Here is a 27,497-nt window from a genome sequence, read left to right on the forward strand (position 1 = left end):
TAATGTATGGTGATTAACATAACATAATAAAAAAAAGAAAGAAAGAAAGAAAAATTTAGAGGAAAAAAAAATTCATCCTTTCATTAATTAATACCTGACCCCAGGATAGTAAAACTTAACACTTGAAACAGGCTTGATGATATTTTGCTTACTCCTGCTCACGTTTCCAGTAGGCCTGTTGCTCTTCCCTTCCTTTTTTTTAACTGACTCTCGAATCCGAGACAAAATTTCTTGTCCTACACTCCCGTGTCGTTCTCATCATCCTCAGAAAGAATTAACACTTGTCAGTGCATATTTCTCACGTTGCCTCTTGGCCTTTCCATACTCTGCAAAACACTTTCGTTTATCTATTGGAGATGCTAGACAGGTTCAGAGGAGTTGAGAGTGTCCCACAATGACATCAAAGTTATCTCTGTCCGAACTATGGGAACACAGGTTCTAAAGTGGGTCTTGGTAATGTACAGCGACTTTCAAACTTAAACAGAAGGGGGCGATGAATGGATCATCTCCCAGGGACAAACGTGTGCCAGCCATGTCTATATGAGCTAATGCTTGATTATGTTTCCTACGTGGAAGGTGACCCAGACTCATTATTTTGTGCTTGTTTTTGTTTACTCTTTGACAGCCTGAAGGTATTGAAAAAGAAATGACTCAAAGTTTCCTTATCTGTACAAAAGGTAAGAGGACCTTTTAGGCGGTCAAATTAGTCCCAAAGAAAAATTATCAATAGGGTCAGTTTATTTCCTCTCCTTCTACATTGGTTTCTTTGCCACTGAGTCATCTCAGTGATTCCCTTTTAAGTACCTAGTGGAGGATTACCTCATTTCATGCCCTATCTTCACTGTATAATTTTGGCTAACAAAAAGTATATTTATTTATGAGATTTTTTTTTTTTTTTAGTTCACCTATGACATTGGTCTGCCTCACCCCATTTTTCCCATCTTATATATTTTTGGCTCCTCTCATCATGATCGCAGCACAGTATTGGACAGAGGAAGATCAGGATTATGCCCTTTGTACTCTTGGGATAAAGCATCTGAGAGCTACATCACTGCCCCTCAATCACCTGCTTTGTGGCCATCTTGTTGATGCTGATCTGATTTTAGTGGGAGTCTCCAAGCTTTTCCTTTTGTGTGTGCAGTTTTATATGCCATAGTCAGTAGTTTCTTACACTTTTTTCATACATAAGTATTTTAAGCACTAAACTAGGGGAAAATAAGGGCCATTATCCAATGCACACATACACATACCATTTTCTGAATGTACTGTTATTCTAAACTAGATCAGAAATGTCAGTTTCATCTTTTCTAACAAGCAACTTGCAAAATAAAAGTAAATAATGGAATCTATTTCCTAATATGTTTGTCCCGCATATCTGCTGTTATTGTTTATAAAAGAAAGTTATCACATTATCTTTTTTATCACTATTTTCTTTCTAGGGACCAAAGCCTCCAAGCAGGTAGTTTTGGACCTGCCAAACAGTGTAGTAGAAGGATCCGCCAGGGCCTTTTTCACTGTTGTGGGTAAGTTGGTTAAGTTTTGTTTTTCACGATGATTTGAAAATTTTGATTGAGGTAATCTTAAAAAAATAATAATCCTTAAAATAACAGGATGGAGAGACTTTTCTAAAGTATTAGTTGGAAGGAAGTACTATTGAAGGTCATCCTCTATGCTTGTTTCCATGTGGGATCTGAAGGGCTTACAGTAGTACAACTTTCAAATCTATGTCCCTAGGAAACACTTGTTTTGCTGGATGATAACTGGCATTTAGAAAGCAAAGGCTTCTTTTCATAGTTCATTCATCTGAAATATTAAATTCCCTTTTTTTTAAAAAAGACTGTATTTAGGGGCGCCTGGGTGGCTCAGTTGATTAGGCGACTCCCTTCGGCTCAGGTCATGATCCTGGAGTCCCAGGATCGAGTCCCGCATCGGGCTCCCTGCTCGGCAGGGAGTCTGCTTCTCCCTCTGACCCTCCTCCCTCTCGTGCTCTCTGTCTCTCATTCTCTCTGTCTCAAATAAAATAAATAAAATATTAAAAAAAAAAAGACTGTATTTATTCATTTGACAGAGAGCACAAGCAGGGGGAGTGGGAGAAGCAGGCAGAGGGAGAGGGAAAGGAGGCTCCCTGCAGAGCAGAGAGCTCGATCCTAGGACCCTGGGATCATGACCTGAGCTGAAGGTAGACCCTTAACTGACTGAGCCACCTAGGCGCCCCTTAAATTCCCTTTTGAAGCATGAGAATAAACTCTGCTTGTTCAAGATGGTGGGAATTTCCTCAGTAACAGGAAAACTCATGCACAATAATAACAACAAGCAAACAAACACACACTTTTCTAACTTCCCCCTCTCTCTGGTAATGAGATTTTCAGAACTATTTTTCATACCAGAAACTCCTTTAACTTCACCCTTCATGCCTATCTCCTCTTTAGAATTACCTCATGAGAACTTTCCTTGTCTCCACCTTTTAAATGCAATTTTAAATATTTCCTGCTTCCACTATGCCTCTTTTATCCAGAGTTATTAATGCTGAGATGCCAACTAGAAGCAGTAGTAACCTTCTGCTTTTTTTATTTTTAGGGGATATTTTAGGACTTGCAATGCAAAATCTGGAGAATCTTCTCCAAATGCCCTACGGATGTGGAGAGCAGAATATTGCCCTAATAGCATCAGACATCTATGTCCTTGACTATCTGAAATCTACTAAACAGTTGACAGAGGAAGTTAAATCTAAGGCTCTCTTTTTCTTGTCTAACGGTGAGACCACTTAAGTAATTTCTGCCCATAAAAAACAAAATCAATTGTTACTAATACTAAGATGTCATAAAGCTATTATTATGAGGTTTTCTCATGGAGAGAAACTGGATCTGAACTCTGAACTGGGGTGCTCTGAGTCCTCACTATTCTTTTTTTATTTTTTACTTCAGTATCTTTGTGGTCATTTAGCTTCATAACTTAGAACAATAACATTTCAAATTATGAGCCCAGTTTTTTTTTAATCTGAATATTTTGCCAAGCTACCTTGTTTGTTGCTACTGTTACTAATAGTAGCTATAAGTAGTTCACTTATTAACTTCTATATTTGTTTGCTCAATGGTGTTCCATTGCAATGAAGTGATTGGATTTGTATGTAGAAAAAGGGTATATAAATCTTGTAAAATATGTTAGCAAGGAAAGGCCCAAGGGTATAATTCCTTCAGGTTTTCTTTTCAGAAAGATAACACAGAAGTCAATTAACCTTAATGAAACGGTATTAAACGATTGGTTAAGTACCTATTACTGAGCTGGGCATAATCAGATGTAATGTCTTGTCATTAAAACCCTATAAAGTAGGACTTAGTTTTTCTCACTATGAATAGAGACCCTGAGTTTCAGAAATTAAACCTGAAATGATCAATCTAGTAATTTATGTCTGTCTAAAACCCAAACACGGGGCTTGTACTATGCCATTCTTTTTCTTCTAATTTTCTTAGATTAAAAAGATAATTTCTTATGGTTTTTTACTTTAGGTTATCAAAAGCAGTTGTCTTTCAAAAACTATGATGGTTCATATAGTGTGTTTCGTCAGAGGAATCAGAAAGGAAGCATGTGGTAAGAGATGAAAATTTTATTTTAAATAATATAGGAGTGATCTGAGGAGGGCATGGGACGGTCTGAAGGAATTGAATATGGTGGGATTTGGAAGCAAAATGGGTTTCAAAGTGAATTTACAGAGATGAATCGGAGAAGCTAAAGTGTTTGATTCTTCTGATTCTAATGCGACCATGTCAATTTGTCTAAAAGTCTCATTTACTGACATCCCCCTGAAAATGGCACAGGCTAGTCCACACTTCTCAGAGACCCATGTAGATAGTCAGGGGAGAGGAAAGTAAAACTAGAAGGCCCGCGGGGTGCCTGGGTGGCTCGGTCAGTTAAACATCTAACTCTAGATTTTGGCTCAGGTCATGATCTCAGGGTCTTGAGATCAAGCCCCCCATTGGGCCTGCCCTCTCCCTCTGCCCCCCCCACCCTTCTCCCCCTCCCCCCCCCCCCCCCCCCCTAAAAAAAAAAAAAAAAAAAAAAACCTAGAAGGCCCCACCAAATTGTACCCATTCCATCTCCATGTATAGATAATCCAATGAACCATAAGGCAAGAATCTTGTTTGTAAACATGCTGAAATGACCCACTCTTCTTTTTACATAATGATATTCATAACATTTTCCTGACCCAAAGGAAAAATGCACTATCAATAAAGATTCTTCACAGTCAGCATTAGCCAAATTAGATGCATCCATTATCCAAAGGGAACAATGGTGATGAACCCTTGGAGTAGATGACATTTCTTTCTTATCTAACTTTTGTCTAACTGGTGATTTGCATTACAGGCTCAGTGCCCTTACTTTTAAGACACTAGAGAGAATGAAGGAATATGTTTACATTGACGAACAAGTTCAAAAAGAGACCTTAATCTGGCTTTCAAGCAAACAGAAAATAAATGGCTGCTTTAAAAGTGATGGCAAGCTTTTCAACAATGCCTGGGAGGTGAGAGACAAACAGAACGAGGCTTTCCTTGCCCCTTTGTATTGCCTACCTTTCCTATCTCTGATCTAACTAACTTGGAACAGGAATATTTTTCCTGTGAATATTACGCTTTCTGAGTCTGCTGGAGTCATAGGCCCATGGTGTATTGGTCAACAGGATCATTCCACTACATGCGTGCTAACCCTAGCTAGACTTAACTCCTCATGAATCTGTGGGTTGCTTTGCCGTCTTTAGTTCTTCCATACAACTAGTCTCCTTCAGTGGATAAACTGAAAACAGGAGAGAAGGAAGAGAAAAGAAACCTAGAAAGGAAACATCCATAAATTTGGAGCCAGACAATATGTCAAGTGTCGGGGCCCCAATTAGGGAATTCATTCCTATTTATGGATGTTCAGGAAGAATATCTAATAATTTACAGCATTTCAGTGAAACACTCTTCCGATACCTTCTCAAGTCAAATCATAAAGGCCTCGTTTGCAGTAGGTCAAAATGCAACTGAGATGAACCATGTCCTTGATGAACCATGTCCTTGATGGTACCCTCGCCTTCCCTTTCCCTTTCCATATTTAGGTAAATCACTAGGCATTTTCCCTTCTGATTTCCTGTCTTTGCAGATAGCTCTCCACCTCCATTCCATCCTGTGTGTCCTTTATTCTCCTAACTTTTGTATTTCCCTCTGAAAACAATCCCTCTGATTATGATACTTTAGCATCCCCTAATATCATCTGAAATAGTCTGAGCTTTCCCTTTATATCCTTCTTAATCACCACCCCTATTCTTGGATGTTGGAACGTAAAGCTAGTCCACTTCAAAATATGTACAAATGGCCACTCTGTGTGGAATTTCATTTAATGCAAATTGTTTTCAAATTGTTATACTGTGTGTATGTGTGTGTATGTGTGTGTGTGTGTAGAGTTGGGAAGGAGTAAGAAGCAAAGGAAAAATAAAAACCTATACTGCAGTGGAATGGGGATAGAATTTGGTGTAATTTAAATGGATCCCCACATCTTACTTTAGTGTTTCCTTCTACAGTTATTTGCACCTTGAAAACTGAGCTCCTCGGATATTCATTTTCTAAAGAAGAAAGAGGTCACCTTTTGCTTAAATAGAGAAAATGAGAGGTTTATACCAGATCAGTGGATCTCCAGTGCCATCTGAATGCTGTTTGCATTAGTATCATTAGAGTACTCATTCATTTCCCTGTATCTTCTTCCTGACTGCATCAGAATCTCTTGTGCGGATGCTGGTTTACTTGAGGCTTAAGTTCCCCGCGGCATTTTTGTGCACTGTCAGTTTACAATTGTGTAACTTAAAAATGCTTTTCTGATTTTACACTGTAAGAATCTACGAGACCTGACTATTGTTAGCCATTAGGATACTTTTCGAGGGACGTTCAGGCAGCTTCACAGAAACTTTCTGCCCCACCGCAATAGAAATTCTTTGTTTGCTTTTCCAAAGTAACAACAAATAGAGTAAACTAAAATCATATGAATTGCTTGGAATTCATGCCCAAGACTAGGTCACATCAATAGATGATATATGTCATTAGTATACTTGAGATTAATGGTATTTTTTATTTCATTACTGTATGAATCTTGGTGGATTCCTAAATAGCATAATTATTAACCATTTAATTTTAAAATTACAATTAAGGTTGTTTTTTTTGTTTTTTTTTTTTAATAAGGGTATTTGTTCTAGTGTTTCTTTCATACTTCATTTCACTCCAGAAGAATAGCTCTTTTTTTTTGTGGTCTGCTGTCCTGTCCGATTAATTGTCCCTTTCTGTTTAGGGTGGAGAAGAAGAGGACATTTTACTCACTGCGTATGTTGTTGGAGCCTTCCTTGAAGCTGGACTCAATTTCACTGTATGGCTTCCCATCATTCTTGAGTCCCAGTCACTTAAATGCACATTAAATCAATTATGGATTCAGAGTGATCTGAAATTCTCAGACTGAATGAAACATCAAGAGAGCGTTTAATTCATTACCACCCCTTAAGTGAATGCTGCTCAAAGTTTTTTTGATTTGTAGAAACTGGTGATGAGCACTCTTTTGAGTTTTTCTCTAGGGAGAATACACAACTGCACACACACAGAAGCTTTTCATACCATCGGGTATTGAAATGTCTCCTGAAGTTCAGCCATGAATTTCAGGTTAAGAACCCCTATTCTATGTATATAAATAACCCAATATTCTGTTTGTCTAGCCAATTCAGTGTGTAAACATTTTCAAATTAAGCATGATTCACATTGGCTACCCCCAATCCCAAATTCAGATTATCTGACTCAAAAATCTATTCCTGAACTAAGATAGCAGGAATTTTCACTGTCATTAGTATATCTCGAAAATCATCTTTAGAAATATAAGCCTCTATTTTAGGCATTAAAATACCTTGGTCTAAAAATAAATTCATTCATATGCTTTGCCGCATAGAAGAAATACATATTATTAATTCAAATATAACTGATGAGATATAAAGCTACTATTTTCATATTACTTACACATTTTATTTCCCAAATCCTAATATCACCATTAAAAATAAATTCCAACAATATTTATAAAGTACAATGCATGTGTGTATATCAATAGGTTTGTATATAAAATATAACTCAAGGCTATATACATTTTAAAGAATGATTAAATATTCAGCAAGCTTATGAAGTACTCAGGTATTATTTTAAAATATATTATCCTTCTCTTGACTAGTTTCCTGCTCTACGAAATGGGCTCTTTTGCCTAGAGGAGGCCCTGGAAGATGGGGTCACTAATGGCTACATCCATGCAATTCTGGCTTATGCTTTTGCATTAGCTGAAAGAGATAAGCAAGTGGAATCCTTACTGCAGGTCCTGGATCAATCTGCTACCAAAACAAGTAAGTATTTTTCACTTTTTCTAACGGGGATGACCTTGAGAATAAAGCGATGAAACTTACTTCGCAATCATATGGGAACCCTATCTTCACTAGTTTGCTTCTATTTCTCTTACGGAATTTCTCAGTGGCCCCTTTATCTTTAAAGAACGTTATATATTTTCTACTTCCCTCTTTCTCCTTTCTGCTAGTTTCTTTCCAAATGAGTGAAGTAAAGGAAATCAAGCATGATGACCATGCCATAGACCACGTACCATTTTTAACCTTAGGAAGTTGCTATGGGAGGCCATATTAGTGTGCTAGGGCCACCATAACCAAATACCACCAACTAGGTGGCTTAAACAACAGAAATTTATTTTCTCATGGTTCTGGAGGCTAGAAGTCCAAGATTGAGGTGTCAACTGGTGTGGTTTCTTCTAAAGTCTTTCTCCTTGGCTTAAAGTTGGGTGTCTTCTCCCTCTGTCTTCACATGGGCTTTCCTCTGTGTGCCTGCCTATCTGGTGTCCCTTCTGTGTATCCAAATACCAGTCATAGGCCCAGCCTAACAGCTTCATTTTAATGGAATCACCCCTTTAAAGGCCCTACCTCCAAATATAGTCACATTCTAAGGTACTGGAGATTAGGACTTGAATCTGTGAATTTTGAGGGGACACACCTCAGCCCACAGCAGAGGCCAGGAATGGAATTTGCACTGTTCTTATGTGTAATTCGTGGTGCTTATAGGGACTATGTGAAAATTCTTCCTTTTCCTCAGATAATGTAATATACTGGGAAAGAGCAAAGAAACCCAAGACAGAAGCATCTCCATCCTTTATTCCTCACGCACCTTCTGCTGAGACCGAGAAGACTTGTTATGTGCTGTTGGCTGTGCTTTCCAAGAAAACTCCCGACCTCACTCATGCGAGTAAGATTGTGCAGTGGCTTGCCCAACAGATGAACTCCCACGGGGGCTTCTCTTCCACTCAGGTAATTGATGTGGTCCCGATATTAATAACAATATGTGTAATGCTACTCTTCAATAATCTAGATAGCAAAGGTAATCACAGAAAATGCCTCCTGAGATGAAGAATATTTGATATTATGTATCCTATTATTTAGTCAACAGCTATTTGTTGGGCCATTCTTGTGTAACAGTCACTAGTAAGAATTCTCTATACACAAATGAATACACTAAGCCTCTTTTCAAGGAATTTATGACTCATTTATACCTCCACTTACGCAGAAATAGCATATAGGTCTAAAAGAGATTGTTGTCATAAAGTCTTGATGATAAGTTCGATATCCAATGATATACTATGATACTACGTATCAACCAACCAAGGAAAAAGATTTCTCTCTATTTTTGTGGTGTATACTTTGGGAAACACAAATGAAAGGAATGAGTAACAGAAGAAATGGGTATAAAAAGAATAGTGGTTTATGTCTTAACAGGAAAAAAATTAAAATTCAAAGAAATGCTGTTTCATTCCCACAAAGGAAATCTTTACTTCCCTCCTTACTTTCTTTGCTGTAGCCTTAGTTTCTGAATAAAACCGTATGTTAGTGAATCTGCCAACATCCTTTTCTGATTCTGACTCCTTTCCTCAAAGATCGATGGGCATAAGCATTGTCCAAGGCAGCCAAAATACTGAGCAAATTGACATAATGTAAATAGTATTATATGATAATAATGTTATATAAACAATATTACATTAGGTCTATTTTTAGGAAAGATTGGGCACTATTTTCAACATCAGAGATTACACTTTGTAAAATCCTTTAGACTACTGAAATCTAAGATTTGTTGAGGGAGACTAAATGACAACAGTTGCATAAGCAAATGTATCTTCCTATTGTTTAGGATTTGCTTCTTGGCGTTCCATTGACTTAGGAATATTTTTACGGACTGACTTAAAGTTCATGGTCAAATGATGACTTATATTTCATCGTAACAAGCTTAGATCTTTGCTTCTACTGTTCTTTGCAGGATACTGCCGTCTGTCTTCTTGCCATAACCCACTACATGAAGTTCACCTTTTCTGATGATCAAAACACTGTCACCTTTAGCAGTGAAGAATCCAATGAGATTTTCCAGGTTAACAATGACAATCGCTTACTGGTCCAGCGGTCTGAACTAACAAAAGCACGTGGACAATACACAGTAGATGTGGAAGGACAAGGTTGTGCATTTATCCAGGTAATAGAAATCTACCTGAAACAGAGACAAATATTTGCCAGTTAAAGAGGTAGGCTACCCTTTCAGTTATAGATGGAGTGTTATTTTACCATTGTGTATTTCCGTTATTATCTCTGTTCTTTGTCTCATTGATATTTTCGAATCAGTAGCTGAAAATGCAAGTTATTTTACAAAGAGATACTTACTCTTAAGCATAGCTAGATAACTGAGGAGTTTCTTGAAGAATGTCACAGTTAGAAAGCATTCTGACATCTCTCCATCATGTCAAGATTATTCATTTATGTAAAAATTCTTCCATCTTCTGAAAACTGAACAATTACATTTTACCTTATCCCTGATGGTAAAGATGTAAAATAAGGTGCAATACTAATGAAAATAGAGAAAAAATAAGTCCTTCAGTTCTTACTACAGGATAAATGAATGGATTGTCTTCTGATTTGCTATTCTTTCTAGAGTACCCTGAGGTATAATATACTACTACCTGAAAAAGCATCTGGATTTTCCCTTTCCTTAGAAATAATTAAGAAAAACTCTTCAGATACATTCCAGAGTAATTTTGACCTGACAGTGACCCTCAGGTAAGTGTCCCATTTTGATATCAACTCCTGAGTTAGAAAGAGGGTAATAGATGAAAAAAATCATTGTTTTAAATAGTAGCAAAATCAATATTATGATGGTAACCCCAATGAGTTCATATGTTGGTGGTGATATTTCTATAACATAGTCTCTTTCTAGCTCTCTGGGTATATGTCACAGTTTAATTCTTACAAAAGTAAGATTTATACTGTAGGCAAGTACAAATTTGAAAGCTTCTGCCTCACTGATATTCCAGCAATGCCTCCATTGTTTTGTGTGTGTGCAAGTACTGTCAGAGTTGGACAACGGAGATACCATGTTTCCTCTTAAAGACAAGCACAGGTGGGCCAGCATCAGAAAACTTAGGGATGCTTATTCTATAACTGTGTAGAGTAAAATTTTAGATTTTTATTTTTTGGAGTAGACAGAATAATTCTCTTGAATTAAAATATAATTTATAGGTGCCAGAGAGTTTTGGCCCTCGTTAATATGTGGGGAAACAGTGAATAAAACTCATTTGGGGGATTTTTCTTAGGATTTCCAAATGAAAATCTCTTAAACATCAGAGCTGAGATAAGAACTACATACACCATGGAACTCTCAACTTCGTGTCCCAACAATGCTGTCCAGAGTTAGGGACGTAATCTACATGGCTTGGGGACATGCCTACACTAAGATTCTGCCAACATCTTGCTTTCTAAACAAAGATATCCTTTAAGTATTGTGCAAATCTAAGGCTAACATAGGTATATGTGATATGAATTTATCAGCTTTTGTTTATAAGCTAGGACTTTGAGGCCTCAGGTAAGCTTAAAAGAGACTGGGAAGATTCCAGGTCCAGATAATTCACTCTTTATTCCAACTTATGTGTCTATTGTCACTCTAGTTGTGCCTATTCTCAGATGTTTAAGAGTGACTTTCTTCAAGTGTTCCCTCTTCAAGAGCTTTTTGCTTTTGCTCCAGACATATAACCAGTTGGTATCTATGTATCCACTATCCTTGCCATAAGATAGGTCACTTTTCTAGACTGTTGTCTAAACTTGTGTTTGTTTTTAAATTTCAGGTATACTGGAATTCGCAATAACTCCAATATGGTCCTTGTTGATGTAAAGATGCTGTCAGGATTTACTCCAGTCATGGCATCCATTGAGGAGGTAAATAATAGAGGTCTACACTTTCAGCACAGAAAAAGCAATGGTGTGTAAATAAAATAATTCGTTAGCCAAATAAAGTCATGCAGTTCTTCCTTTAAACAAATTTATTCAGAGTTCATGTTTATTTTTGCCGTAACGCTGGAGAGACAGTGTTCTTAATTTGTAGCAATTGGCAGTCATTTTTCCCACAGTTCATAATTTAGCTCTTTATTTAGTCCCTACTTGTGTTTATAAAAATATCATGGGAACATCCATACTATAGATTCATGACAACCGGTTAAGTAAAAAGCATGCAACATTCAATACGGGAAGGTATTCTTTAATATTTATTCTCCATCCCTCCCTGCCAATTTCTATAAAGCTTGAAAACAATGGCCAAGTGATGAAGACTGAAGTCAAGAATGACCATGTTCTTTTCTACTTGGAAACTGTAAGTTGAGCAATAACTGTTTTTTCTTCCATGGCTTTCTCTTCTTTTCTGAAGGTAATTGGATGCTTGTTATCTTACTCACATGTAAATGAATATATATCCAGTTGACCCTTGAACAACACAGGTTTGAACTGTATGGATCCACTCACACAGGATTTTTTTTAATGAATGCAGTACAATACTGGATTGACATATATTCTCTCTTCCTTATGATTTTTCTTAGTAACATTTTCTTTAGCTTGCTTTATTGTAAGAATACAGGATATAATACATATACCCTACAAAATATGTGTTGTTTATGTTATTGGTAAGGCTTCCGGTCAACAGTAAGCTGTTAGTAGTTAACTTTTGGGGAAGTCAAAATTTATATGCGGATTTCAACTGCACAGGGGTTGGTGCCCTAAACCCCTGCATTGTTTGAACGTCAGCTGTATATATGAGAGGATTTGTCAAAAAATGCAGGACACTAAAGATGATCAGTGTTCTTCAGTCCCACTGACAATCTATCTTCTCCCTGTTGACTCTAACATTATCTCATATATGCCTTGGCTACTTTACTAGGTGACTCTCAAGTCAGAAATAGCATTTCCCTGTTTTTCATTCCTCACAGCATGTAACATAGTATGGCCACAGAGCAGACATATAATCCTTTTATAGTTTGACCTGAACTCCAACAAAGGCTGCTATGAGTTTTAGAGTCATCCCTTCTATATGTACATCATTACCATTCACATAAATGCCTACATTACCCTAATGCTTTCAACTAGATTTCTTGCACCTCAGTATAAGCAATGGAACTTAAAATTTCATATAATTTAATGTCACCAAACTCATTATTTTGTCATTATTTGTCATTATACAAGATCCTGATACCCTAGATCTCTTTAATTAGGTAAATCATGAACTTCTGGACATAATTTGCTCCGTGGTTTTCTTTTTGCAGACCTGCTGATGTATTTATACCTAATGTATTTATAATCTGTGTCTTTGTGTGATGCAGACCTGATATATTTATACTTTCTATCTTTACAGGTTTTTGGTACGGCAAACCATTTTACTTTCTCTGTTGAGCAAACCAACCTTGTATCCAACATTCAGCCAGCCCCAGTTATGATCTATGATTATTATGAAAAAGGTAGGCAAGCAAAGCCCATGCCCTGAAGCTACGGAACATTATGTCTATATCTAAGACTCCCTGAGCCCATAAATTTTCCAAAATCATCCTCCATCATCAAAGACTAAATGATGACTGGTTTTACTTTATATACTGATATTTTTTCCTCCCTGATATATCTTCTGACTGGGTCATTTTCCAGTTACCGGAGTTTTTCAACTCCTGGAATCCTCTTGATACAGTGTGAGAGATCTCCCCTTTAACTTGAAATACAAACCATGCTGAGCCTTAAGGTCTCTTTGTTGTTATTTTGTTGTGTTAATGCCAAGACTCACCATTTCATGCAACCTGGATGGACTTTGATTTGAGAAGGGGAGCAGGCAATATTCTGAAATGTTATAGGAAAGTCATGATAGATTAGGTTCCAAAACAATTACTAAGATGTTGTAAAGACCATAAAAATTTTCCCTGGAAGGTCAATGCTGTTAGTTACTCGTTGAATGTCCAAGTCTGTCAAGAAGTGATTGACTGTCTTGTAAAATTATTGGAAAGATTATGTCTTAATCTGGCTATAGAAAGTTGGAGATTTAAGAAGGGTGAACTTTCCCTTTATTTTCCAGATGAATATGCCCTTGCTTCTTACAACATCAACAGTGTTTCAGTTTCCCAGTGAGACAAATAAAGCTCAGGAAAAGGTAAGAAAATTACAAATATCAAGAACATTGAAACCATTGAAAACACATCTGGTGCTAAAGTGAAAACCTAAAAAAGATACAATGGATGAAGCAAAGAGAAGTCTGTGGTAAGTCACAGGGTTTGAATAGCTATGTGCACCAGATGAGTATTCTGATAGTCATTAAGATTTTATTTATTTCTTTAAAATAGCTTTAAAGAATTTACAACTATATATGTGTTTTTTATCCATGTCTCATTTTTAAAAATCACTCATCTTTGTTTTACAGCTTGATAGGTCATTAACTACATAAGTACCTATATGTATACATATCCACATATATATCATATATGTATGTGTGTGTTTGTGTATGTTTGCATATATGTATGTTTGCTTAGCTATATCTATATATTTATTTATATATACACACCCACAGTTATTTATTGTTTAAACGATGTTTTTAAATCCAGGTGGAAAACTATTTACTTTGAACAAACTCATTCTTCTGTTATCAAACCTGGAAGAAAACCGTGAACCACCTCCTGTACTGGGTATACTGTAATCTGCCATGACTGCTTATCAGATTTTATTTCTTTATTATCCCATAAAGTGCTCTCATTTCTCATCTGAGTCTGTGATTTTCTTTTCTTTTGGTATATTATACATAATTTTCATCCTAGAAAACTCAGGACTTTCTTTGATGGCAATTTGCTATTTATTGTCATCAATCGGAATTTAAGCTTTTAGAATTATGGTGTACATAATATGGAATCCTACAATATCCAGAGAAAGAGCAAGAAAACCAGAGTCAGTGAATGTGAGGGAAAGGGACTAAGCTGGAGAGGACTTCATATGAGCTCAAGGAAATAAAAGAAACACACACAACACAAAACACACAGACTCTTCTCCATGAAATATCATCAAAGAATGGGGGAGAAGAACTTAGAAAGTCATAAATTAATTGGTGGATTTTTTGAGTTCACATACTTGATTGAGAGGGTAATCCAAGGGTATTTTATCTTTTTAAAAAAGTATTTTATTATACTGATCTTGTCACTTATTACTGAAAAGCAATATTTAATGTCTATCCTTTGCTCAACTTAACACTACCGATAAAGCAATAAATTAATATTGAGAAAACCGAGGCAGGAAGAAACTGGAGAAAATAAGGATAGAAATGAAAACAATTTCTCTACTGACTTTCATACAGTCTTCTAACCCTGCTGAGACGCTGCTACAGGCAAGAAACAGACACACATAAATTCTCCAGTTGGGGGGTTAAAAAAAAAAAAAATTGGAAACAGAGTGTCCTCGACTCTATCATCAGTACCCAACAAATTAAAAATATAGTATTTTAATAGACGTTGGTTAGACTTACTTATTTTTGTAGTCTCCCTGCCCAGTGTATACTGTTAATAGTGCCTAAATTACAATTGGGCTCTTAATAAATGTCTATTAATTGATTCATCATAGATAAACTGCTGGTGTCAGTCCACATCTGGTGCTACAAAAGTTTATTTCACTGTGTTAAGAATTTCTTTATACCTTCTCGGTTCTCTTATTTTACTAAAACATGGCACATCAGAGGCATAGCTATGACATCAGTACTCATGGTTTTAAAAACACCTCAGGCTCTATACATACTTGGGGATTTCACTGACGGGAAAATAGGACTCTTCCAGTAAATTTTGTGCTAGTGTTTCAAGTAAAATAAAGGGAATTTGCCTTGTGGTAAATAGTGTCTTTTTGTGGGAAACTTTTTTTTCTGCCTAAATAATTCTCAATCCTCATTTTATTGATTTATTTTAAGATTTTTTTTTAAAGATTTTATTTATTTATTTGAGAGAGAGAGCATGAGCACAGTGAGGGGCAGAGGAAGAAGCAGACTCCCTGTTGAGCAGGGAGCCTGACACAGGGTCCAATCCTGGGGCTCGATCCTGGGACTCCCGGACCATGACCTGAGCCAAAGGCAGACGCCTAACTGACTGAGCCACCCAGGTGCCCCTCAATCCTCATTTTACTTGGCATGTATTAAATAGTCTGCTGACATAATAAATCTTGTCACTTGTCACATTGTTTCTCAAATTCTAAGCAGACAAGGACAGCATGGGAAGGTCTACCACTGACTATGCTTCAAGGCACAGAGAAAGTCTAGAATTTAATGTTTACATTTGCAAAATTTCTTGGTGAGTACGGGAGGTGACGGGGAACTGAGATCTAAATATCTTCTGAAGAATAAAAGACTATTGATGACCAATATAGCTCTGTTGCTTGCCCTTTGCATTGAAACCCCTTTCCAGTTTATGTTGGACAGAAAACCAAAATCACTTCCCTGGTCCACACTTTAATATAAAATGGAGCATATTGGACATTCCAGTTTAGGAATGGGAAATGCCATTCCAGTGTTCAGTGGGAAATGCCAAGTTTTGATGTGATTGTGTGTGTTTGTGTGTATGTGTGTGTATTTAAGAAGGGATGTTTAGTAAACTAGACCACCAGGGAGTATTTCATGGAGGATGTATAGTTCTGATCTAGATGAGGCTCATGCTATCAAAGCATCTCATGACACTTGGCCCTCTACACAAAAGTACTTGGAAATGGGAATAATCCATTCCCTCTACCATGTTTTTATGTAGTAATCACACTTTTTTGCCTTTTGAAATAAGTTATGTATACATTTAACAAGTACATGAAATACTTAACCATAACATCCCCTTTACTGTCTTCTAGAAATCTCATCGGGCGCCTGGGTGGCTCAGGTGGTTAAGCGTCTGCCTTCGGCTCAGGTCATGATCTCAGGGTCCTGGGATCGAGCCCAGCATCGGGCTCCCTGCTCAGTGGGGAGTTGGCTTCTCCCTCTCCCACTCCCTCTGCTTGTGTTCCCTCTCTCACTGTGTCTCTCCCACTCCCCCTGTTTGTGTTCCCTCTCTCGCTGTGTCTCTCTCTGTCAAACAAATAAATAAAATCTTAAAATAAATAAATAAATAAATAAGAAGTCTCATCCTCTTTGGCCTCCTCCTCATTCTGTCAACTTTTTTCTTATTTCTCTTTTCTTAGGTCTCAGCCTCTTTCCTTTTATTGTTTTATTTTTCTTCCATCATCACTTAAAGTTTTGATTCCTCCCTCCCCATAATGTACACATTTCCTTCTCACTGTCAGATAATTGTTGATCTTTTCTTAGCTCCACTTTCTTTTCCCAAACATTAAATCATGTTTTTCATCATGATTCTAGCAAGTCCTTTTCTCTTCTCACTATACACATTAAAAATCCTGTGAAATTAAAATTTACATCTGTATTTTTATGATTCCCAAATATGTGCCTTCCTATCTACATCTTAACCCATGAATCCCACTGTCTACCATACTTTAGCCAAATGTCCCACAGGTACCTCAATAATATCCAACTTTTACCTCCAAACCAGGTTCTTTCACTGAGATCCCTATCTCAGTGTGTGACAATATCATCACTAAAAAGTTACCTAAGTATCAGCCTTAACCCCTCCCCTGTCTCATCTCCCACATTCTACTTGTTACTGTTGATAATGGACCTGTGTTGACCTACCACATGAATGACTCATTGATCCACTTTTAGCCACACTGCCATGCTGCCTTAGTTCAGACCACCAGTCTTGAGTGCCTATATGTGCCAAAAACCTCTTCTAGATGGTCAGGTTATATCAGTGAATGAAAATAGTAAGAAACAGCTACCCTTGTGGAGCTTACATTTTAACGGGAGAGATATACAATACATGTAATAGAATCAAACAACGTATGTATAGGCATAAAATCAGCAACATAGATAAGCAAAATGTAAGAAATTGGAAGGTGATAAGTGTTATGGAAAATAAAAACTGTAGAGACGGGTGAGAGGATCCAGAATGTCCAAGGAGATGGGAAGAGGAGAAGGACTGGAATCGTAGGTCGATTTAGGTTCAACCTCATTGAGGCAGTGACATTTGAGCAAAGGTTTGAAGGAGGCAGGGAGTTAACTACATAGCTTTCTGAGGGAAGAATACTCCTGGCAGTGAGAGCAACTAGAAAAACAGGAACTTGTGTTTTGCTCTGGCCTCGGGGTGCTTTTGGATGAATCATACTTGTTAAGCCAATCACATTATCTCAGTTCCCTCTGACAGTGGGTGGTGTCCATGGGGTCAGGTTCCCGAGATGGAGATCTGGGTGTAGGGGGTTTGACTAAGGAGGTCTTTAAAGAATAACACCAGTGGAGGATAAAAGAATCTGGATTGTACAGGGAGAGGAGTTGAGCTGCGACAGATCCCAGTAAAAATTTCAGCCCATAGAGAGCTTTGGTGCTGGGATGGGCTTTTAGAATTCTCCCATCTTAAGGCTAGGGATCCAGGTCTTTATACCACCACAGCACCCATTATGGGAAACCAAGCTGCCCTTACAGAGAAGGGGGAACTTGGATGAAAAGTCTCTCTGATACTGAGGGAAATTTTTAGAGCTGAATTCGTCTGAGAGCCAATAACCACCAACACTTCTAGAAGTGGTATTGAAGGATTGCAGGGTTCTTGTCTCACAGAGTCAACGAATGAATCTCAGGGACATAAGAGGGTGAAGTGAAGTGAAAGTTTATCGAGCGAGGGTGAGAGCAGGAAAGATAAAGCTCTCTAGAATTAGAGGCGTCCCGAATGGGTTGGCAGTATGGGATTTTAGTGGCAGTCTTTTATGGAGAACTTGACCAGGAAATTTGTGGCCTTGAGATTCTTATGCCACTTTGAGCAAGGACTATTGATAACATCCTTAATGACTTACTTCTTTGAGGTCTGGTCATTTTCTGTGATTACGATGTAGCCACCAAAGAAAAACTCTCTAACATCCAGGGCCAGGTGGTCTGGTCTATTCTCTTATTCACTCTGGCTTAGCCCTTCTGCTTTCCAGGAATAGTTTCAAAGCCCAGCTAGGGGTCCCCTATCTCTCCCTGCCTATACGTTAACCCTTTCCTTACTCACTGGAATTATGAATATTTCTGCCATAGAGGAGAATATATAAAGGACACACCACAGATCACTCCTTTGGTCTAGCAATGAGATATAGGAACCAAATCTGACTAAGGCCCTATACAGAGATGCCTCCTGGGACAGCATCTGGAATGATTTTGCTCCTTGGTAGAAAAAGAGAGAGAGAGAGAGAGATTCAGGAGATTCAGGAGAAGAACTCTTTTTCTGCTGACTCCTTTGTTTAAGATTGAGATATGATTGGGAATAAATAACATTCGGTACTGCAGAAGGTAAGCTGTCACTAAAAAGGCAAACAATACTGACCCACCGAGTGGCAGAGCAGAAAGAATGAAAGAAACCCCTTGATGGCATTGATAAGCTGCTGAACCCACACCAGTACCACCTTCCTTGGAATTTGTGACAGAAGAGAGAAATGTCTGATATTTCTAAGTCTCTGTTAGGCATTCTGTTACTTGCAGCTGATAAAGATTTTCACATCATTTTCTCCCCAATTCTTTGCCCTTTTTTCCCCTATCGTATCTTTACACAGAACTTGTGATATCTCCTTTTTTAAGTTCTTTCTAGATTACTAATCCCAGGGAAATCATTTTGGAGAGGGGCCAGAACAGGTGCTAACTGACCGACATGAATCACTCGTTGTTCACAGTAATGTTCTTCACAACTAGAACTTTGGGTGTGTGCGTGTGTGTGTGTGTGTGCGTGTGCATGTGTGTGTGATATTACATCTCAACAGGGACTTATCCAAGGTTTTCTGTGTGTCAGGCGCTGTACTAATCACTTTTTTTTTTAAGTGATAGAAGTTTATTAAGTGAAGATACAGAAAAACCCCTCTGATAGGATTGCCCACAAGGGCCTTTAGGGCTGATCTTTTATAGAAAGCTAACCAGGGAACTTAAATCCTTTTTTTTTTTTTTAAAGATTTTATTTATTTATTTGAGAGAGAGAATGAGAGACAGAGAGCACGAGAGGGAAGAGGGTCAGAGGGAGAAGCAGACCCCTCGCTGAGCAGGGAGCCCGATGCGGGATTCGATCCCGGGACTCCAGGATCATGACCTGAGCCGAAGGCAGTCGCTTAACCAACTGAGCCACCCAGGCGCCCTGAACTTAAATCCTTTTAACATCTCTACTGATAACACCTTCAATGGCTTACTTCCTTTTTAGGGTCTGGTTATTCTTTGTTGGTCAAGGGTGATTATCATAAAGACACCCACCCCACATGCCTAGGACAGGGTGGTCCTCCACCCCACACGCCTTATCTCTGGTTTCCCCACACCTCCATATTTTGGGGATTTCTGTGTACTAATCACTTTAAATATATTAATTTATTTAATCCCCACAACAAGCTTATAAAGTATTGTTATTATCATTCTCATTTATGGACAAAGAAAGAGAACCACAGGGAATTTAAGTAACTTAGTCAAGGTCATCCCTCTGGTAAGAACTAGGATCCAAACACCAGCTTGGAGGCTCTAGAGCCTTTGAACTGTAACTGCTTTGCAAAGAAAGGAAGGAAAATTCTGCACACAAATCACAACCTTAACATACCAATATTGAAAAGATGAGGTGAGTAAATGTGGTTTCCTTTGGGCTACAACAAAAGTAGGACTTTATTTATGCAAACAGATTGCATTTACTGCAAACTTTTCCCAGCACGGTGCATTCATTCCCAGTCACGCTCTGCCTGAAAGACTGTCTGCCTCTGCTGCAAAAAGATTCTGGAAATTTTTATAACTTGCCAGAAAAACTTTGATGCCAAAATCAAAACAAGTTTACAGACACCTTATTACTTTCGGGAACAGTAACTCCGAAGAGAACACTGTGAGCCTGCTACCCCTGACAGAGCCCCACCACAGGTACGTACTCTGCGGGTCTTCACACAAAGAGAGGTCTGAGGGGAGAAAACAGATGAGCATTGCTTACCATCTACTGCATGAAATATCTGCCTGCTGAGGTTATGGGTAGAATTCTCATCAAGAGCAAGTTCCACAGAGGGAAGGACAAGTCCTCATGTGTTACGTGACTCGTAATGAGTTCCTGGCAGATTTCTCTAAGCCCTTTAGCCTCTACCTTAACACTGAATATTATGCAAAGAAATGATAGTCAAAATTTGCAAAATGGTTAAGGTTCTTCCCAGAAGTTTCATATTTTAATATTAAAAATTATAAATACCACCTGCACTTTAAAGAAAGTGAAGCAAGAAAGGTGGGGAGGACAGAACAGAAGTTACACTTCAAAATTAACTTTGGAACTGAGAATATGTTTTCACTAAGATGGGAAACATTATTTCGTCTTTTTCTTTCTTATTTTGACCCTTCGTGAGCATTTATTACCTGTTACTTTTTAATAGTATATATTGCCTATATGCTTTTCCATCATTTTTCAATGTAGACAAGAGTAACTGTATATAAAATGTCTTTGTATATTAAATACATGAATATATTGAAATAAAAGCACACAGTATCTATTAATAACATGATTGCAGTATATTCACAAAAACACAGACTTGGACTTATGTCTTCTTTATATTTCATTTTGATAATTACCAGACTCATTCTCTTGATTTCATAAAGGAAGTCACTGCTCTTTTGAAAATATTTACCATAAAGTGAACCCCAAGATGCATTTTAGACTAGAGCAATGATCTTGAAATTAAGAGCGTTTGTTTGGACCTCTTTATTAGTAACTATGAGGAGGCCTTATCCCAACATTATACTTTTATACTTCATGATGAAATATATCTCTGTCTTACAGGATGAAAAAAATGTACAAAGGAGCGGCGCCTGCGTGGCTCAGTCAGTTAAGCGCTGCCTTCAGCTCAGGTCATGATCCCAGGATCCTAGGATGGAGCCCAGCCTCTGGCTGTCTGCTCAGCGGGGAGTCTGCTTCTCCCTCTACCCCTCCCCCCACTAATGCTTGCATGTGCATGCACGCTTTCTCTCTCTCTGAAATAAATAAATAAAATCTTTTAAAAAAATGTACACTGGAATGTATGTGAATAGAAAAAGGGGGATTTACCATATGTTGGAAGTGTGACACCAATTTTACCTGATTAAAAATCCAACCTGAGAACCGAAGCAACTGTTCAGCATTCCTTATAGAAATAACATTCTTATTCATTGAATTTATCCTAAAAACCTTGTGTGTATCTGTGTTTTGGGGTACATACATATTTCTGTTATTGTTACTATTTCACATTTAAATTTCACATTTAGACATCTAGATAACTGTTACCAAATTTAGAGAGTGTGTTTGAGAGATACACACATGCACGTGTGCACACACACACATACACACACAATGGCTACTCCAAAAAATTCACTTTGGAGGTTCCGGGGGGACATCTCAAAGCAATAAGCAATCATAGTCTCAGTCAGATGCAACTGAATTACAATCAGAGGCAAGTACAAATAAGATTAAGAGAATCATTCTCAGAGTATTATAATTCCATGGAAAAAGAAAATAAACCATAATTTCAAACATGAGCCCCAGATAGAAAATTATAAGGGTAGATACTACAAATTTTAGTTGCTAATTGGCAATCTAGAGAATTCTCATATAGAGAAGTCAATTTAGTGAGCTTAAAGGTAGATATATATTTATTTATCAGAGGAGTAGCTATTCAAATATTTAATAATTATGATTGTCTCTACCAAATCAGGTCAGATTACATGTATTATGTAAATTTAAACTTAATTATTTCATCTTATTCATCTTAATTCATCTTATTAAAAGGCAGTGTTACGCAAATATTTCCTCATTCAACAAACTTAAACATTTATAGTAATTACCTTGTGTTTTCGAAACTCCTCATGTTGAATTTCCTCTAATTGATGTTAGATTTAAGGCATCCAAATGACAATATGTTAGTAAAGTCTTAGAAAACATTTGACTTCCAGATATGCCCGACTGCTGGTATGATTTATATTCTGCATTTTAATTAATACAAATGTCCTAAATGTAAGCTCCATTTCAGAGTCACATCTTGGAGGGAGTGTTATGACAAGGGGGAAAGAAATGCCAAGGGATCAGTAATGGGAAAACATAAAGAGAAGTAGATTTTTATTGTTGCTTTTCATAAGGGATAACATACATGATCACCAATCTGAAACTGCTTCCTATCTGTGATGTAGAGAAGTCTTAGGTTAAAGGCATAAAGGCATAGTCTTGGTCAACTAAGTGGGACCAATTTTCTTTAGGTTTGGCCAAAATCTTCAAAGTAAAGAAACACACAATACAAGGCTGTCTTTTTAGAAAGAGGTGAGTGAAAATATAACAGGAAGAAAACATAAGTCAGTACCTCAAGTTGGCCATACCCTGTGCCAACCTTGTAAAAGAAAAAGGTAAGCAATTCAGCCAGCAAAATTGAGTTTATTCAAGAATAGCAGAGGAGTTACATACAATTTGACACAAAGTATGGTGAACCAAAGGCAAGTCCAGAGAACAAAGGAGAACAGCCTCATTTTCTAGAGGAAAGGGGGAAGTTGTGCTTTTTTTATTTTATTTATTTATTTATTTTTATTTTTTGAAGATTTTATTTATTTATTTATTTGACAGAGAGAGAGTACAAGCAGGTGGAGCAGCAGAGGAAGAGGGAGAAGCAGGCTCCCTGGACCCTGGGATCATGACCTGAGCTGAAGGCAGACGCTTAACCAACTGAACCACTTAGGTGTCCCACCAACTGCAATTTTTAAAAAAGATTTATTTATTTATTTATTTATTTATTTAAGGAGAGGGGGAACAGAGGGAGAGAGAGAATCTTAAGCAGACTCCACACCCAGCATAGAGCCTGACACAAGGCTCCGTCTCACAACCCTGAGATCATGACCTGGGTTGAAATCAATAGTCCGACACCCAACCGACTGAGCCACTCGGGTGCCCCTGCTAACTGCAATTTTGAGTTAGGTTTCCTTAACATATTTTCACATCCGAATACTAGATGATGACTGGTTTTGGTCCTTTTTATTATCTGGAATGTGCAGTAGTGGGAACCCAGCAAAAGACACTATTGGTTGGAAAGGTGCATCTTTCTCCATTGAAAGAACAGTGTCTAATTCTGGGTTACACTGTCCCACCACTATTAAACCACTGTCTAAATGGGTTTTTGCTTTAAAAATATGGGGATCATGGGCGCCTGGGTGGCTCAGATGGTTAAGCGTCTGCCTTCGGCTCAGGTCATGATCTCAGGGTCCTGGGATCGAGTCCCGCATCGGGCTTCCTGCTCCTTGGGAGCCTGCTTCTTCCTCTGCCTCTCTCTCTCTCTCTCTCTCTGTCTCTCATGAATAAATAAATAAAATCTTTAAAAAAAAAAATAAATAAATAAAAAAAATAAAAATATGGGGATCAGGAGTGCTTCCTTCATTGTGATATATATATATATGTACAATGAACATTCTTTGGCTATAAAAAAAGAAGGGAATCCTGCCAAGAATAGACCCTGAGGGCATCGCATCATGCTAAATGAAATAAGTTAGAGAAAGACAAATAGTGTATAATCTCACCTATATGCCGAATCTAAAAAAAAAAAAAAAAAAACATAGAAAAAGAGATTAGATTTGTGGGTACCAGAGCTGAGGGATGGGGGAGGGGAATTGGAGGAAGACGGTCAAAAGGTACAAACTTCCAGTTAGAAGATAAATGAGTACTAGGACTGTAATGTACACCATGATGACAATAGTTAACACTGCTGCATAGTGCATTTGAAAGTTGTTAAGAAAGTAAATCCTAAGAGCTTTCATCATGAGAAAAAAACATTTTTCTCCTTTTTTTTTGTATTTATATGAGATGATGAATGTTAACAAAACTTAATATGAACTTAATCATTTCATAATATATGTAAGTCAAATCATGATACTGTATACCTTAAACTTATACAGTGCTGTATGTCAATCATATCCTAAAAAAAAAAAACTTTAAAAAAAGAGTGCTTACTTCAAACACATCATAAGGTGGGTTCAGTGAATAGATGTTCTCTTTCTTGCTAGCATTAAACTCTCCTAATTTACTCCCTAAGAATATGCTTAGTTGCGAGCAGAGGCAAAATTCTATGCAAAATCTGAAACCGACTATAAACCATAAGTAACTCAAAAGGTGCTTGTGTTTATTAAATATTTAAAATAGTATTGGCATCTACTAAGGGCTTGTAATAGTCTCACTATTAGAAAGTTAACCATGGGGCGCCTGGGTGGCTCAGTCGTTAAGCGTCTGCCTTCGGCTCAGGTCATGATCCCGGGGTCCTGGAATCGAGCCCCGCATCGGGCTCCCTGCTCAGCGGCGAGTCTGCTTCTCCCTCTTCCTCTCCCTCTGAGATCTCTCTCGCTCTCTCTCAAATAAATAAATAAAATCTTTAAAAAAAAAAAAAAAAGAAAGTTAACCATAGAATAAAACATACCAGTAGTGCCTTTGTGATTCTGACAGCCATGTGCCGTATGACATAAAAGCAAACATTTATACGGGAACATGATATTCTGTAACAGAGATATGCACCCGAGTTACGGGAATTTAAAGCAGTGCCAACTAATTTCATCTGGGGATTCATGAAAGTTTGAAGTGCACCATGAAGAAGGAGATACAGAGCTGACAGAAAGCAAGCCACGGAGAGACATTCTAGACAGAGGATTTAGCACATACACATGTACACGGAGAGACAGAGTGTGTGGCTCATGTAAGAAATTGCTCGTGTTTTCATGGAAACTAGCAAAGCGTGTCCATAGGGAAGTGGGCAAGGTAGTGAAGAACCTTTTTAAGAAGAAACTTGCTAGAGTTTGGGATTTATCCTGTATGTAATTATGGACCATTAAAGAGTTTTTAAGAGGACATAATATTACTAATTTGCATTTTAGGGGGAAAAAGTTGTTCTATTGGCAGTGTAAAATGATTTCCCACTGTTTCCAATAAAAGGGCAATATTAGAGGCAGAGCTCAGCAGAAGAAATCCTTTGTGATGCATAACGAGATCACAGCAATCATGAGATTATCTTCTAAGAGTTTCTTATTTAGTGAAAACCCTAGAGATAAAGTAACACAAAATAATTGGCCATAGTCTTGGAAAGGGAAATAAGCAAACACAATGCAAAAAAGTGATAAATGCTTCAGTGTCCTGCCAGGATACCTTTATTTCACGGATCCGGGCCTTGATAAGGCTTACCTAGTCCACTCAGACACATCTTTACCCCGTTCCCTAATGGAATGATACAGTGATCTCATTATCTCCTGGAAGTCCTCTTAAGTTTTTAAGACAAATTGCCCCACTACGTTCCTGAACCCGACCTATCAAAGAATATAAAGAGATGTACCTTGAAAAGTAATGGGGTGGGGGACAGGAAGCACATCTATATTGCCCTCACTTCATATGTGACCACCACCTATCTGCCTTTTGATATTTATACATTAATCTTTCCCTCTTCTTCTGCCAAATTCCTGAAGACATAACACCAGTCCACACTGAAAATTTTACAGGCAGTTATTGATGGCCAAGTTGTTGCAAATTTAGCCATTTAAAATTCTTTTTTTTTTTAAGATTTTCTTTATTTATTTGTCAGAGACAGAGTGCACAAGCAGGGGAAACGGCAGGCAGAGGGAGAAGCAGACTCCCCACTTATCAGAAAATGTCAGCAAGGAGCTTCCCAATTATTAACCTTCTAACCTACTGATTCAAAACATGAGGATGTCCTCTGATTCCCCAGGGAGAATTGATTACTTATTTCTGGGTTCACGTGGCTACGTATTGTAGCTCTTAGTAGATTTTAAAGTTGCCAGTTTTTACAAGTCTATTTTCCGCACAGCCTCTGTGAGCTTAGCCAGCTTCTATGTAACCGTGCTTAGCAGACAGATTGATGTGGGAACCCGAGTACAATCCTTAGCTCTAACACACTGGATTCTAAAACACAGGAAACGAAATATGGCAGATATCCTGACAGCAGCTTTATTCTCTTGGAAGTCATGATTCATTTCCTTTTGATCATTTTCATTGTTATCACCCTCTTGTGGATAGTATTCTCCCATTGATAGAACATTGTTTTAGACTATCTTTGCCATATTCTTGCTATTTAGTCCCTTAACCACGGATCGGTTTCTCTAAAATAATTCCCCTGGATTTCTGGGAGGTGGGGTCACTTTCCTGAATGGGTAGAAACACTTCTCACTTTTCCTATCCTGACATAAGTAATGAGTAATTTCTGAAGAGGCCCTGGAACCCTTGCTCAATTCTTTTAGCCCTCTACTCTAAACACAAAGGACGACTTTATGACTAACCGTAACCCAAATGTCTTCACTTAATTTTTTAAAAAGTATATGGGGAACATAAATAGCCATAATCAAAGTGACATTAAAAAAGTATAAATAAACAAAACACATTCCTATATCCTTGAAATCTGGAAGAAGAGACCTTGGCATACAGTAGCTCCTGAAACTGTTTCAGGATCCTCCACCTATCCACCTACTCAGTCTTTATCCCCTAGTTCAGCCTATAATCTTCATGTAATTTTCTGCTAACCTAGGATCCTTATCATCACTTTTTTTTGTGGTATTTGTAATCCAGTTTATATGATGGTTTCTGAAGTATTAAGTCTCTCTTTTAAAAAAAAAAGATTTTATTTATTTATATTAGAGAGAGAACACGAGAGGGAGGGAGGGGCAGAGGGAGAGAGACCATCTCAAGCCGACTTTGAGCTCAGCGCGGAGCCCAACTCGGGACTCAACCTCACAACCCTGAGATCACGACCTGAGCTGAAATCAAGAGTTGGGGCGCTCAACCGACTGAGCCACCCAGGCATCCCAAGTCTCTTTTTAAGACACATTTATGTTCAAAGCACTCTGTATAAAAAGAATGGAATTAACATTAATTGATAAGAATATACTCCCTTTTGGTTATCGTATAAATGGTTTCGTTCAATGAGAACGAAATCACATCAGTCCAAAACCTATGGGATACTGCAAAGGCGGTCCTAAGGGGGAAATACATAGCCATCCAAGCCTCACTCAAAAAAATAGAAAAATCCTGAATTCACCAAC

The 27,497-nt window shown here is 37.8% G+C and overlaps 1 protein-coding gene across 1 annotated transcript in view; it reads left to right on the forward strand.

Annotated features, from left to right (window-relative positions):
• LOC110580771 (ovostatin homolog 2-like) overlaps positions 1-14,134 on the forward strand; it is a 50,026-nt gene extending 35,892 nt beyond the window's left edge. The window contains 15 exon segments of the mRNA XM_021690433.2: positions 626-677; positions 1,440-1,523; positions 2,578-2,754; positions 3,507-3,588; positions 4,363-4,519; positions 6,310-6,384; positions 7,225-7,390; positions 8,142-8,353; positions 9,354-9,563; positions 10,017-10,141; positions 11,203-11,293; positions 11,655-11,723; positions 12,756-12,858; positions 13,458-13,532; positions 13,981-14,134. Coding sequence (XP_021546108.2) covers positions 626-677; positions 1,440-1,523; positions 2,578-2,754; positions 3,507-3,588; positions 4,363-4,519; positions 6,310-6,384; positions 7,225-7,390; positions 8,142-8,353; positions 9,354-9,563; positions 10,017-10,141; positions 11,203-11,293; positions 11,655-11,723; positions 12,756-12,858; positions 13,458-13,510 — 1,656 coding nt within the window. The 3' untranslated portion in view covers positions 13,511-13,532; positions 13,981-14,134.
• Positions 14,135-27,497: the final 13,363 nt, after the last annotated feature.

Source organism: Neomonachus schauinslandi, chromosome 5 (genome assembly GCF_002201575.2).
Source record: "Neomonachus schauinslandi chromosome 5, ASM220157v2, whole genome shotgun sequence".
NCBI classification, from domain to species: domain Eukaryota; kingdom Metazoa; phylum Chordata; class Mammalia; order Carnivora; family Phocidae; genus Neomonachus; species Neomonachus schauinslandi.